Genomic DNA, 13,391 nt, shown 5'->3' on the forward strand with positions numbered 1-13,391 from the left:
GTCCTTCTAGCCCCACAGGATGGGCCGCAGTTTCTTTCCTACACGTTAGATCCCGAGAGGAATCCGAGATCGAGAGCTGTTGGCAATCAGTGGCCTTTGGTGGGGTATTCGGGAAGCTGCTGCTGTGTTCGGAACGCACATGTTCCCATTACCCCCTCCACAGCCAGTGACAAGATGGGTTTGTCCTGCCTCACAGGTCATCTCTGAGCTCTGCCCTGGGGTCTCCCTTCCACATCCCCCTCCCCTCTCTGCTCTGCCGCACAGCCGGCCAGCTACTCCCTCCATCCACCCTCCGCCCCAGAAGAGGCCCTGAGTCCTTTGGAGTCGTCAGAGGGAAGCATCTTTCATATCAACACGTCTTCTCTTGCCAACATTGACCAGATCTCATAACCTTATACTCAAAAAGTCTTTGTCTTTTTTTCTCAATAGTAGCAGAGGTCACATTCCAGACAGGAGTTAAGGAAAGGAGAAAACCCTTTCCTGGCCACAAACTACAGAAACCCAGCTCAGGTGGCTTTAAAGGGTGGGTAGGGGGGCAGGATAGGGGGCGGTCTCATGCCTGACCCAGTCCAGGAATTTGAACACTGTCAAGAACTCTTTCTGGCTCAGTATATATATTGGCTTTGTTCTCCCAAATCGGCTTTCACCACATGGCTGCAGCTGTAACCACCAGCTCTGACCAGAGGGAAAGAGAACTCTCCCCTGTGCTGTTAGGAAAACCCTGGAGAAGAACTATGGATCGTGGGTCCACTTTTGTAGGTCCAGAGAGAGAAGGGATGGGCCTGTGAACAGCAGAAATAGATGGGGCAGGAAAACAGTAGTTACTATACTGCAGAAAGAAACAGAACATCTGTTGAAAAGGCAATGGAATTGTAGAAGAGGTTACAGAGAGGAGGAAGCAACTTTAACGGCTCACATCAAAGTGAGTGTTACTGGTCAAGGGTTCGTGCCACTGCTTTGTTCCTATTGCTTTCAGCTACTGAACCTTCAGCGTGGTTCTCCAGCCCACCTGAACGGAAAATGACTTCTTTATTGGCTTGAAAGAATTTCACACTCGTGGTGGGGTATTTCAGAGCAGGTATTAAAGGCCTTACGCTGGAATAATACTGAATCATTATCTAAAAAGAAAAAGTGATAGGGTTGCATTCACTTTTTAAGGTATGATGCTTCTTAAGAGTAAAGCGTTCAGGATAGTGAAAAGGCCCAGACCGTGTTGTGTTGGGAAGAGAAGGCTCAGGAACATGATCATTCTCCTCTATTAGAAGACGGTCTATCACAGGAGGAGGATCGTATTTGTTCTTTCTGGCCCCAAGGGCGATACAGGGTTGGGGAGTAGAGGCCATAGAGACAGATTTCCTCTCCTAGGGAACACTTTCTACCGGAAATACAGAGGGCCTTTTGTGGTGAGCTCCCTGATCGGAATTTTGTAGGCACATCTAGAAGTGGCTATGTAGCGGGGATGCTGTACAAGCTGTTCTCTGTAAAGCCTGAAATAGAAAATGCAGGAGGGCTAAAGTCTCTCTCTCCAGTGGGCTGAACGAGGATCACTGGGTAGAAGTGATTATAATAATTGTTACAGGGGTAATTGTCTTCCCATAATTGGGAGGTGGGACCTGAGATTTCCCTTCCACTGGAGGTGTTCAGATAGAGGGTGTGTGGGCACCTGGGGGGCTCAGTCAGTTAAGCGTCTGTCTTCGACTCAGGTCATGATCCCAGCTCCTGGGATCATGTCCCACATTGGGCTCCCTGCTCAGAGGGGAGCCTGCTTCTCCCTCTCCCTCTGCCTGCTGCTGTTCATGTGCTCTCTCTTTCTCTCTCTCTCTTTCACAAATAAATAAAATCTTAAAAAAAAAAGAGGGTACGTTACCTAGACCTACCAGGGCTCTTGCAGAAGATCCTTCTGTTGTGGGGGAGACCGCACTAGATCACTAGTTCGGAACTCCTACCGTGCAGGCAGAAGCACCTGGAGATCTTGTTGCCAGATCGGCATGGCCTTGGAGGCCCCAGTAAGGAGTGAGGTGGGCATCAACCGGAGGCCTTGGGCGGTTGGATGAGATCACCATTTCATATAACAAAGGGCCGCCTCTGTGTTTCAGTTGGGAACTGAAGCAGAAAGTACCCAGGCAACGGTCGACATCTATGAGAAAGAAGAAGCCCTCGAGATAGACTACAGCTCTCTGACGGATGATCTGAAGGTAATCAAAAGATTCCCATTAGGACTGACTCACTGTGACAATGAATGTTTAAATATGCTACAGGATACGCTTTGGACCATAGAGCCTGCATTCAGGGAAAAAAGTAGATTTCCTAACGGCTTCTGAAGAAATGGTGTTAAGTAGGTAGCTTTTTAAGAATGTGTAGATGAGCACTTCTCACTGTGTGTTCAGCAGAACATGAGTACTATGAAATTTTTTCCCAAAGAAGAAAACTTCTATGGTCTGCCAGTTTTTTGAAGGGCTGTCTCCTTGGAGATTCACAATGATTATTAGTCTCCAAGCAATTGTGCAAGAGACAGCAGTAGCCACTGTACTCTGGCATCCCACTCTAGTGGCCCCTGCAGTAGGGGACACCACCTTCACGGCTGTAGGGCACACACCTGGGATCCGGTTTCAAGGGCTTTTTAATTGGGCAGCTCTGGCTCTGTCACAGGCATCCCTATAAGCCATACTACAATGCTATGTTTCTTTCTGTTTTGACTCCATCCCGAGGCTGCCTTTCGTGGTGAGGGCAAAATGACGAGCCATTCTTGGCTTTCCAGCCAGAAAGTCATAACCTTCAGGGAAGAGACAGGCTGCCTTTATAGTGACATGTTCTTAAAAGCAGAGGAGGGCTTGTCCGACAGACCTCTAGGAACTGTGTCCGCATCTCAGTGTCCTGAACTGGACCACATGTTCATTCCCGACCAAAAGCTCTGGGCACGGGGTGGTCTAGGCTTACATCAAGCAGGGCCCCCCACCCCCAGCTACAGTGGGAGCCTGAGGGAGAAATGGTCAAACACAGGCTCCGTGAGAAAGGAGGGAGTAGAGTGTGGATAGCAAGTAGCAATACCCACATCTTTTAATTTCACGTTCTTAATATATGTTGTGCTCTTGGGTTAATATTGGTTATTCACTGGGCTCTTGGACTGTGTTTATGTTATTTTTAGGCAATCAGAAAAAAGCTTTGTCTTTTCTATATCTATTTTGTGCTTTCACTTTAGAAAATCCTTCCCCACATTATTACTGAGTAAATATTTATAAATATTCTTCCTGTTCATGGTTTTGCTCTTATTACCTATTTAATTCATCTGAAATTTATTTTGGCATATGGTAAAAGGTAAGAGTCTGCTTTTAAGAAGTTACCTACAGAGCCAGTTTATGCAACATTTTTCAAGGAATTCTCTTCTCAATGACTTAAAACATCACCTTTATCATATATAAATTAAAGATCCTGGGAGGGCAAGAAGGCTTTCCTGGAAAATCAGGCCAGCACTACTTTTCCCCTTCCCTCCTTACTCAGGCTCTATCCATTGTTCTGGTTTAGCTTCCTCGACCCGTCCTCGTGGGCTAGATCCCTTCTCCCTGCCTCGTGGTACCTGTGCTTTTGCCGGTCAGAACATCTCACGCGCTTGTCAATGCCCGTGTGTATGTCTGACCTCCCTGTGAGCTCTCTAAGGGCAAGGCCAGAGCAGTTTTCATCACTGAATGTCTCAGACATAGTAAATGGTCAGTATTTTGTAATGAGTGAGTAAGCGAAGGTACTATGTGAATTGTTGCCCTTTAGCCAGACCAGGAAGTGCGGAAGGGAAGCGTGGTCCGGGCGAGGGGCACCTTGAACTGCGAGCGCTAGTGCGGTTCAGACCCCGAGGGCTTCCAGCGAGGGAAGGCGTGGGTGTAGCGGGAGGGAGGCAGGGGCTGGATCCTGAAGGGCCCTAATTACTCAGCAGTTTGGAAGGGCAAGCTAATCCCTGTTCCTTGCCCGGTAACAGGCCTTACAAACTGATAAGGAGGTGGAGGCCCGCCTGAGGCTCCTGCTGCAGCAGGTGGCGTCCCAGGAAGACATCCTGCTGAAGACGGCGGCCCCAAACCTGCGAGCCCTGGAGAACCTGAAGACTGTCCGAGACAAGTTTCAGGAATCCACAGACGGTGAGCCTGAGCTATAGCTGGGTGTGATGGGTTTGGATCTCAGTAACACTTATAGCAACTGTAGCTTTATTTTTATCTAGCTTTATTTATTTGTATTGTATATCTTCCTCTGTTGTCTTATAGTAATGTACACTTGTAATATGCACTGCTTCCTTCTTGAAAGTGTTCTGCTTTAACTTAAAAACAAGTGTATTAGTTATTTTTTTAAAGATTTATTTATTCGAGATAGAGAATGCCCCCCCACCCCCATGCGGGCTCAAGCTCATGACCCTGAAATTAACCTGAGCCGAAACCAAGAGTCAGACGCTTAGCCAGCTGAGCTACCCAGGCACCTCAGGTGTATTGGTTATTTTAGAACAGGTATTTTTTTTTTATATGAGCAGGATGGTCATATTAGATACTGTTTCAGAATTTGTCATTATTATCTTAAAATTAGCCCTACCAGGAAAAGGGCTCATCAATTTTAAGAGCCATGTTCTTGGAATTAATAACAATTAGGGTATTTTAAAGGTAGATTTTACTCAAGACAACCAAATTCAAAATCCAGTTTTTAAAAATATTCTGTGCTTTCGGGATGCCTGGGTGGCTCAGTCTGTTAAGCACCTGCCTTCGGCTCAGGTCATGATCCCGGGGTCCTGGGATCAAGCCCCGCATCGGGCTCTCTGCTCAGCAAGGAGCCTGCTTCACCCTCTCCCCACTGTTCCCCCTGCTTGTGTGCTTTCTCTCAAAATCTTAAAAGAAAATTAACAATAATAGAATATTTTATGCTTTAAAATTGAACTAAGAGGAGCCAGCCCCTCAGTGGTCTTCAAAATAAAGAACATTGATTTTTCTCTTAGCTTTTGAGGCCAGCAGAAAGGAAGCCAGAATGTGTAGGCAAGAGTTTGAACAGGTGAAAAAAAGGAGATACGACCTTTTCAGCCAGTGTTTTGAGCACGTCTCGATCTCAATCGATCAAATCTACAAGAAGCTCTGCAGAAACGTCAGTGCCCAAGTATGTATTTTTCACCCACCGATGTTACTGGGAACTTTGTGTTGCTGGTGGTTTTTTTCTGGCGGGAAATAAATGTCTGTCACATCATCTGAGTGACCCACTTCCGGAGCAAAGTCAGCTCCAGAAGATCGGTTACCATAGTAACTGTGTGTGTTCTAGATCCCATTCGTTCTACCGCTGGCTAGCCTGGACAAGGCAGAATCTCTCCGGGCCCATCTCTGCATCTAAAAGAGGGCTTAGGTCGTTTAGTTTCCAGATTCTCTGCAGTTCTGCTGTCTGGTAACTTGATTTTATGGAACGGTCAGCGGTCTCTATAGTGAAGGGACATATAACATAGAGTGTCTTGGGAGACGGCTGACCTGCGGCCAGGAGAAGGAAAGAACCAAATGCAGGATTGTATCCATAGTCTCTTTGCTAGAACCCTTGCCCATTCCACGGTTGGTCCCGGGGCAGAGCCTGTGGCACTGAATGTGGACTCAGAGTGTCTACTGGGTCTGCCACACCTGCTTTTACCTTTCTCGGGGTGTTCTTCTATGGCTGAAAATTGATTCTGGATCATATATTTAGAATTTTAGCCAAAAATAGTTACTTATTTTCAGTAAAGCAAGACTGAAATAAACCCAATAACTCCTGGGTTCATCTCTGTAGCCACAGTACCTGGCCCACAGTAGGTGTTCAGTAAGTGGCTGGTGAACGGGCCCCAAGTGCACTGAATGAGACTGTTTTTGTCACATCGTGGCGCGTGCTGCTGAGGTCTGCGTGGCAGGCCTGTGGGGAGGCCTGATCCTTCATGTGTGTGAGCATGTTTTCCCTCTGCTCCCCACCCAGCAGCCCTGTTCCCTGTGACTACACTGTAGAGCCAGCTCCGTACACGAGCCGCAGGCACCGGGGTTTTGCCATCACAATGGAGGAAAACCGAACCAGCAGGATATTTTACAAACTCTGTTGCAGTTTCTGAAGTTGAAATTTACTAATGCCTTTTCTGATTTTGCTCAATAAATAACCTGTCTTTCAGGCATTTCTTAGCCCAGAGAACCCAGAAGAGCCTTACCTAGAGGGAATTAGCTATAACTGCGTGGCTCCGGGCAAACGGTTCATGCCAATGGACAATCTGTCAGGGGGAGAAAAGTGCGTGGCCGCGTTAGCCCTCCTGTTTGCCGTGCACAGGTAAGGTCCCAGTGACCTGATTCTGCATCAGGGCAGAAACAAAACGGACCCTTCTACGGAAGGTGTTTTAGCATATGTGATACAAAGCTGCTTCACTGAGCCAGACAACATTCAGGCTTGTTTTAGGCCTATAATAATTTAGACTGCAAATCAAACACACAATTCAGTCTTCGACAGAGTTTCATTAAATCTCTGTAATTACCAGTAGCTACTTATATTCCAGCTTTACAGAAAAGAAAGAAAAAAATACTGACAGCCAGATGTGACATCAGGATTGCCAACAGTTGACAACAAACCGAAAGGGAACAAAAACTCCCGACCTGTATATTGTTTTCCTAGCGCCTATTCAGAGACCTGTGTTTATGTGGAGCATGTTAAGTGAAGCATTTCCTCTGAAAACAATGTTTAACCTCCTCATTTCCACTAGTCGTGGTGGCAGTTGGTGAAGTAAATCAAAAGATTAGCTAAAATTAGGGCAACTGACTTGCAACATGCAAATCCTTAGATGAAGATCTAGGTGCCCGTGATGCCGCCTCTCTGCTTCCGTGACCAGGAAGATTAACCTAAGTTCTCCAGCTGCTCGTTACTGCTCCCAAGGATAAAGAAGAGGCCATTACAGGACGGGCACAGACAATAGCATTAAAGCCAGCAGACCCTGGGGAGAGCAGGCAGCAGGAATCAAACCATGAGCCTGTTCTGAGCAAGTCTCAGCAGAACAGAGCTAGTACCAGCTGTCACTGCCCTCTGTTTATTCAACAGATACTACATATCTACTGTGTGTCAAGTGCTGGTGTAGGCTTTGGAGAGACAGCAGTGAACAGAACAAAATCTTTGCCTCGCAGAGACTCCATTTTTATTGGGGAAGACAAATGAGGAGATAGATCAGTAAACTAATTCTCTAACACAGAGACTATTGGGAAGTAACAGATGCTACAGAGAAGAAACAAAGTAGGGAATGGAGGCCCTGAGTAGCAGTAGCAATGTAGGGTTTGCAGTATTAAAGAGTCACCTGGGAAGGCCGGTTTGAGAAGGCAATGCTGGTACAAAGACTTGAAGGAATGAAGGGAGCAAGTCTTGCAGATAGCTATGAGAAGAATGTTCTAGACATGAAGAACAGCAAGTGCAAATGTCCTGAGGCCAGAGAGAACCTGGCATCGGTAGCGAATAGACTGTGTACAGCAGTGGCAGGCACGGGGCTCGGAAGCTGCTGTAGCAGTCCAGGTGGAAGATGAGGGTAGGCCGCACCAGGGTGAGAGCAGAGGCGAGCAGACAAGGTGTGGGGTGTGAAGGACGCAGCAAGGATGACCCCTCATCAACTAGAGTGGGAAGACCCCGGGAGGAAGTAGGTCTGAAGGGCCAGGTGAGGAGCGGGGTTTGGGATGAGCTTGAGCTGTTTATTAGACATCCACACGGAGCTGTGGAGTAGGCCGCGGGCCGTGGGAGGCAGGCGTGGGAGCCGTCATACGTGGATGGTATCGATACCCTGAGAGGAGAGGAAGTCACCAGGGAAGCTAACCAGCAGGTAAACAGCCCAAGGGCACCGCACGGAGAGGAGTTGGCGGAAGAGATGGAAGGAGCAAGGGGTCATGTCAGGGGAGTAGACAGTCATCCTTGACGCCAGAGCCACGGACCGGGGGGGCAGCCCCAGATGCCACCGCGACAGTCACGGGAAAAGCGGACCGGGTGTTGCACATTCGATTTAGCATCGTCGGGGTCCTTGGTGACTGAGGCTAAAGCATCCAAGACAATGTTATCTTATTTTCTCTGAATACCACTAACCCTCATAGTAGGAAGCCATAGCTTACTGGGCGGTTCTCTCGTTGCAGTTTCCGGCCCGCTCCATTCTTTGTGTTAGACGAAGTAGATGCGGCTCTGGACAACACGAACATTGGCAAGGTCAGTTTCTTTCTGCTTTTAACTTCCAGTAGGTCATGTACCACTCGAGGATCACGGTCTGGTCAGAAAGACGGTTTACCCTGAACACACATGGTTTGTTGGATAATTGCTGATTAAAAATCAAATCTAAGTATCTAAAAATTGGGGGCAGTAGTTTTCATTCGAGGTTTAGGGGACCCTCAATGAATTATTGGGGAATCAAAATAGGGAGTCAGAGGAGGATTGTTATACTGAATCCACAGCATTGCAGTGGGTAACTTGTCCCCACATAGATATTGAGACCTAGAGGATCACCCAGAGGCCCTGTGACAAATAGGACCAAATCAGTTGTTTAACGAAGCCCAAAATTCTGTCCCCCCCTTGAATTTATTAAAACTTATCCAACTGTTGTACTCAGGATCCTGTTCTCAGTATTTGAGATGAGGGAACTAAGGAAACAGTTTAACTCTTCGGGGTTCAAGTGAAGGTCAGCCATCTTGAAGATGACCGCGTAGATCTAGAAAGACCCCCGAAAGAGGGCAACACCGAAGCCACCTGCCTCCACTGTGACTGACACGCGAACGGAGTCAGTCATGGAAGCCCAACCAAAGGCCAGAGTCGGTCGCTGGAAAGTGCCCAGTCCGTGGCTATCGAGTGACAGGATAGCTCCGGCCCGCAGACTCTGGTCTCATGGTCCTGCCTGGGCCGTCATTTTGGGGATGCGTCAGTTGGACTCTGGTTCTGAGTCCAGGCCCGGTGAAAGCTGGCGTCCTGCTGTATACCTTAGTCTTGTGAGCTTGGCTAAGGAGTCCTTCTCAGAACAGTGTCGAAGTGCCCGGGGCCACCCCGGGCACCCACGTGCTCTCTCCGTCTGCGGAGTCTGCCGGGAGGGGCCTGCCTTCCCCGGCGCCGCTCGGGCTGTCCTCCTCCGACCCGGATTTCTCCTGGCCCCTGCTTCCCACACGGGGCACTGAGCACCTGAGGATAGCCTGTCAGCTCCACAGTCACAAAATTTAGAAAACTGATCCCCAGTCCCTTGAACCTTGTAGAGGACACTACAGAGCCACCTTCTGGGACCCACGAGGCTTCAGGGTGACCAGGGAAGGGAGACATGGGGCAAGAGAAAATCTGTTTCTCTTGAATGCCAGCCAGTGTGCATAAGCTAATTGGAGTCAATGGCCTGACTCCTGTGGGAGAAATCTGCAAGAGGGCGCTCCAGGCACTTCGTACCCACACTGTGTGTGCTGGGGTGGGGATCTGTTTTTGTGGACTGCTTCTTTTAAGGTAGCTGCGTCTTCTAGCAAAATGGAGATGTTTGTATCACCGCCATCTCCAGGGACTCTTAAGGCTTTTCGGTTGGCAGCCATCCTCTGTATTAAAAACCTTTTAACTTTCAGTCTTCCCTTGAGGTTTACCCTCCTGGCCACTCTACTGCCCTGAGTATGAGCAGACGTAGGACGGGCAGACCGGAAGTAGCTCCCCCTCCTTCCCAGGGTCCGGGTGCCCCCGTTTACCGCAGGTAACTCTCCAGGCCAAACGTGTGCCTTCTGCCTCAACTTCCACTCGCGTCAGCATCCCGGGACGTCGCAGTCCCGCATCCTAGTTGCTCCCCTCGCCTCAAATGCCGGATGGAGTTCCTTCTGCCTTGTGGACCCAGCCTCTTAGCCAAGGGCGGTCTCCCCTCCCTCACTCACCTGGGCTAGTGACTCATTCCCTGCCCGGGGCTGCCGTGCCTGCTTCCAGGGCCGCGTCCTTACCGCCTTGGTGCAGTCAGGACTGACACAGACGGAGAAGAGCCCTTGTGGCCCTGCAGACACCTGCTGGAAGTTGGCAGACATCTGTGAAACTGTGGCCAAGTTCTTCCCCATCTTTCTCGGGGTTCTGAGTAGTTTGTTCAACAAGACATTTCCGTCCAGAGCCCGCTTTGTTCTTATTCTCGTGACTTGGATTCGAGCTTCCTGAAGGAGCCACTGAGTTCAACTCTAACCAAACAATTAGATTATGGTCATGAATACATATATAATTGCCATTTTTCCCACTCCTGGCTTTCCCGCCACAGGAAATTGGAAGTTTAAATACCAGTCCGTCCGCACCCACACAGAGCGTCTGGGCGGCAGTTTTAGTTAGGAACGCTAACTGCATTTTCACCGGATGGTCTCTTAAATTAGAGCTCTGTTCTTAAAAAATATTCTTGGTGTTTTAGATGATAGATTTAATAAGTTTTTAACTAACAAGATTTTTACTAACCTCTTACTTTAGAATCTGAATTATTTCCATAGTGGATTTTACTGAGTACCGGAAGGGCAAGTAGGTGCCTTGTCACCCCCCACGGGCCAAGCTGGAGATAGGCACAGTGACCGTCCGGGGGCCCAGCAACGAGGCCTTTCCCTGCTGGTGCAGTGTGGGCTTTTTGTTCCCTCAGGTCTCAAGTTACATCAAAGAGCAGAGTCAAGAACAGTTTCAGATGATCGTCATTTCCCTAAAGGAGGAGTTCTACTCCCAAGCCGATGCGCTCATCGGCGTCTATCCAGAGGTAAAGACCAGCAATGGGGAGAGGAGAGGCATCCCTCGGTGACTTCCCGACACCTCACCACGCATACCAGTGCAGTCTGGAGATACGGTTTGATTTCCACATTGCCACGGCTGATAAATAGCCTGGCTTAAGTGATTTTTTTAAACCAAATAAGATTTTTAAAACTCGGTTTTTTCTATGGCAGTACACAGATATTTTTAAGATAGGCTTCAAGTGAAAAGGCACATCCAAACTTGCAGAATAGTAGGATAGCTTTGTTAAGGTGCCCGCTAACATACCCAGCAAATACTAATACTCTGTTTCATGTTTCCCAATGTTTGAATGTTTCAGGCAAAACAAATGCATTGTGGGCAGCACTAAAGGACCCGTTTAGCTTTTAAAAGGACCAGAGGAAAGAACAAATTGATCAGACATTCCAGGTTGTCTAGTGACTCAGAATTCACCTTTCTTCACCTCCTCCCCGAACTGAGCTGCTCCGTCAGCTCGGGAAATTCAGATCGTTCGGTCTGGGGACACTTGACTTCCTGAGTTTTCATTTAAACGAAGATAAAAATTAACCTCCAAGACGTTAGGGGCGGCTGGAAATTCTCATACCAGCGCAGGAGAGCAAAAAGGGTCTTTTTCCTCTGCCCATCGTCGGTTCTCTGGGGCTGGGGCTCTGTAAATCAGACCGGCAAAGGCAGCTGAGCGAGGCCAAGCGCTTACTCCCATGGGCGCCGCGCGTGCACACGGCAGACGCTCCTGGTGAGGAGTCAGCCCCGGGCCGCTGGCTGGGACTGGGGCTTCCACACCATTCCAGGCTCAGAGAAGGGGTCTGGGGCATCTGGGTCAGGGAGGCAGGTGAGGGCAAGGTGTGCGGAAGTGTGGTGAGGTGGAGCGAGCGCCCGCCCCTGCAGCGGCGCGTGTCCTTAGCCAGTGGGACGCCTGTGCCCGCTGCCGGCGTCCCTCCTGAGCCGCTGTTTGTCCGCAGCCCCTCACTCACAGCACTCCGTGAGCCAGGGGCGTACCCTGGGCTGGCATGTGCACAGGCATGAAGCTCACGTAACTGGAGACCAGTGGCTCTAAAAGGGCCCCTCTTTAAGTGCAAATCCAGGCTCCCTAGTGGCCCTTCCTTGATGTTTGATGACACTTTGTCCCTGAGCAGAGAGCTGACTCTCCCCTGTCCTCTCTCATTCAGCACGATGACTGCATGTTCAGCAGAGTTTTGACCCTGGATCTTTCTCAGTATCCAGACACCGAAGGCCGGGAAAGCAGCAAAAGAAACCGAGAGTTGCTTTAAGACCGCAAGTGACCCTGAGCCAACAGGACAGTCTGGCAGGTCAGGGTCACCAGTGCTTCGTCCATGTGGGAGCAGTCGAGTGGCCTGTGTGCCACTGCAGCCTACGAGATGCCGGAGCTTGCTTCCATCCAAGTTCAGGGCCCTTCCCCGTGGGTCAAGTTTTTTAGGAGTTAGCATTGCATAGGTTTTAAAAAAAAGGTACAATTTTGTGCCATAATTTCAACTGCCATTTTGAAAGCCAGTCAGAAAAATGTTGAATTCTGCATTATTTTCGCTCAGGTCTTGCCTTGTATATTTAAGTAATCTTTAAGGCAAACTCTTGGTTCTCAAGTATACTAATTCTAGGGCATCGAGCCTGTGTTTTATAGAAGTTATTTCAGAGGATGTTATCAATATTGAAAATACCAATAAAGAATATTCTAATTTTAAACGTTTCCAATCTACAATTTCAGAAACAAAACTATTTTTTTAAAGATTTTTTATTTATTTATTTGACAGAGAGATCACAAGTAGGCAGAGTAGCAGGCAGGGGGTGGAGGGGGAAGAAGGCTCCCCGCTGAGCAGAGAGCCCGATGCGGGGCTTGATCCCAGGACCCTGAGATCATGACCTGAGCCAAAGGCAGAGGCTTTAACCCACTGAGACACCCAGGCGCCCCGAAACAAAACTATTTCAAGGTGAAACTAAATTATGTCTGCTTTAGTGAAATCTAAATTTCTCTGATTTCTCTTAACAAAATACTGAAGAACACAGGCTTTCCCCAGTAACTAACAACTGACTACTTACGTACGTTGTTATGGGGAGGAAACGAAGTTGCTGCATTTTCAATAACATTTCCATTTCAAAATGGAATAAAACTTAGTATCTAGCAGAGTAGCTCCCTCACTGCCATTTACTGAAAGTCACCCCTCGACACAAGAGTTTGTAAATATGTAAACATAAAAAGCAACACAAAATGGAATTAAAAAGAAATTCTGAGGTGCTGACAGGAGGCACCTGAAGAAATAAGGCCCTCACGTGGGAACACCACTCACTGCTTCACGCCAGCGAAGGGCACTCTGTGCCCAGCAAGCGGACCGAAGCCACAGAGATGCTTCCTGCCCTCCCCCTGCCCAGCTCTATCAGCTGCAGATAGCAGAAGCCGCTCCAGCTATCTTCTGTTCCTTTCTTAAGAAAACATCGGCAGCACCCTCGAAATCACGGACTTCCTCTGCCTTGGAAACATCAGCTTCGTGTTGAAATGTCCCTGTAGGGCCCCATGAGCTCAGGGCGGTCCCTTATCGCTGCCTGGGCCGTTCTCACGCTCAGTGATCCCTCTAGGTGCGGTCTGTTTTGTGGGAGGACCACGCACCCCCGTTCCTGCCAACCACTGGACGGCGGGGGCGGCGTGCGGCCGGGGCGCGGCTGTGACAGGGCCATCC

General features: G+C 48.8%; 1 protein-coding gene across 1 annotated transcript in view; it reads left to right on the forward strand.

Annotated features, from left to right (window-relative positions):
• SMC1B (structural maintenance of chromosomes 1B) overlaps positions 1 to 11,972 on the forward strand; it is a gene marked incomplete at both ends in the record, with an annotated part of 76,085 nt that extends 64,113 nt beyond the window's left edge. The window contains 7 exons of the mRNA XM_080811769.1: positions 2,097 to 2,195; positions 3,968 to 4,124; positions 4,964 to 5,118; positions 6,134 to 6,285; positions 8,112 to 8,181; positions 10,583 to 10,693; positions 11,871 to 11,972. Of these exons, the coding sequence (XP_080667895.1) occupies positions 2,097 to 2,195; positions 3,968 to 4,124; positions 4,964 to 5,118; positions 6,134 to 6,285; positions 8,112 to 8,181; positions 10,583 to 10,693; positions 11,871 to 11,972 (846 nt within the window). The remainder of the gene's footprint in view (positions 1 to 2,096; positions 2,196 to 3,967; positions 4,125 to 4,963; positions 5,119 to 6,133; positions 6,286 to 8,111; positions 8,182 to 10,582; positions 10,694 to 11,870) is intronic.
• Between the last annotated feature and the right edge of the window lie 1,419 nt (positions 11,973 to 13,391).

This window comes from Martes martes (assembly GCF_963455335.1).
Source record: "Martes martes genome assembly, chromosome: 8".
NCBI lineage: Eukaryota > Metazoa > Chordata > Mammalia > Carnivora > Mustelidae > Martes > Martes martes.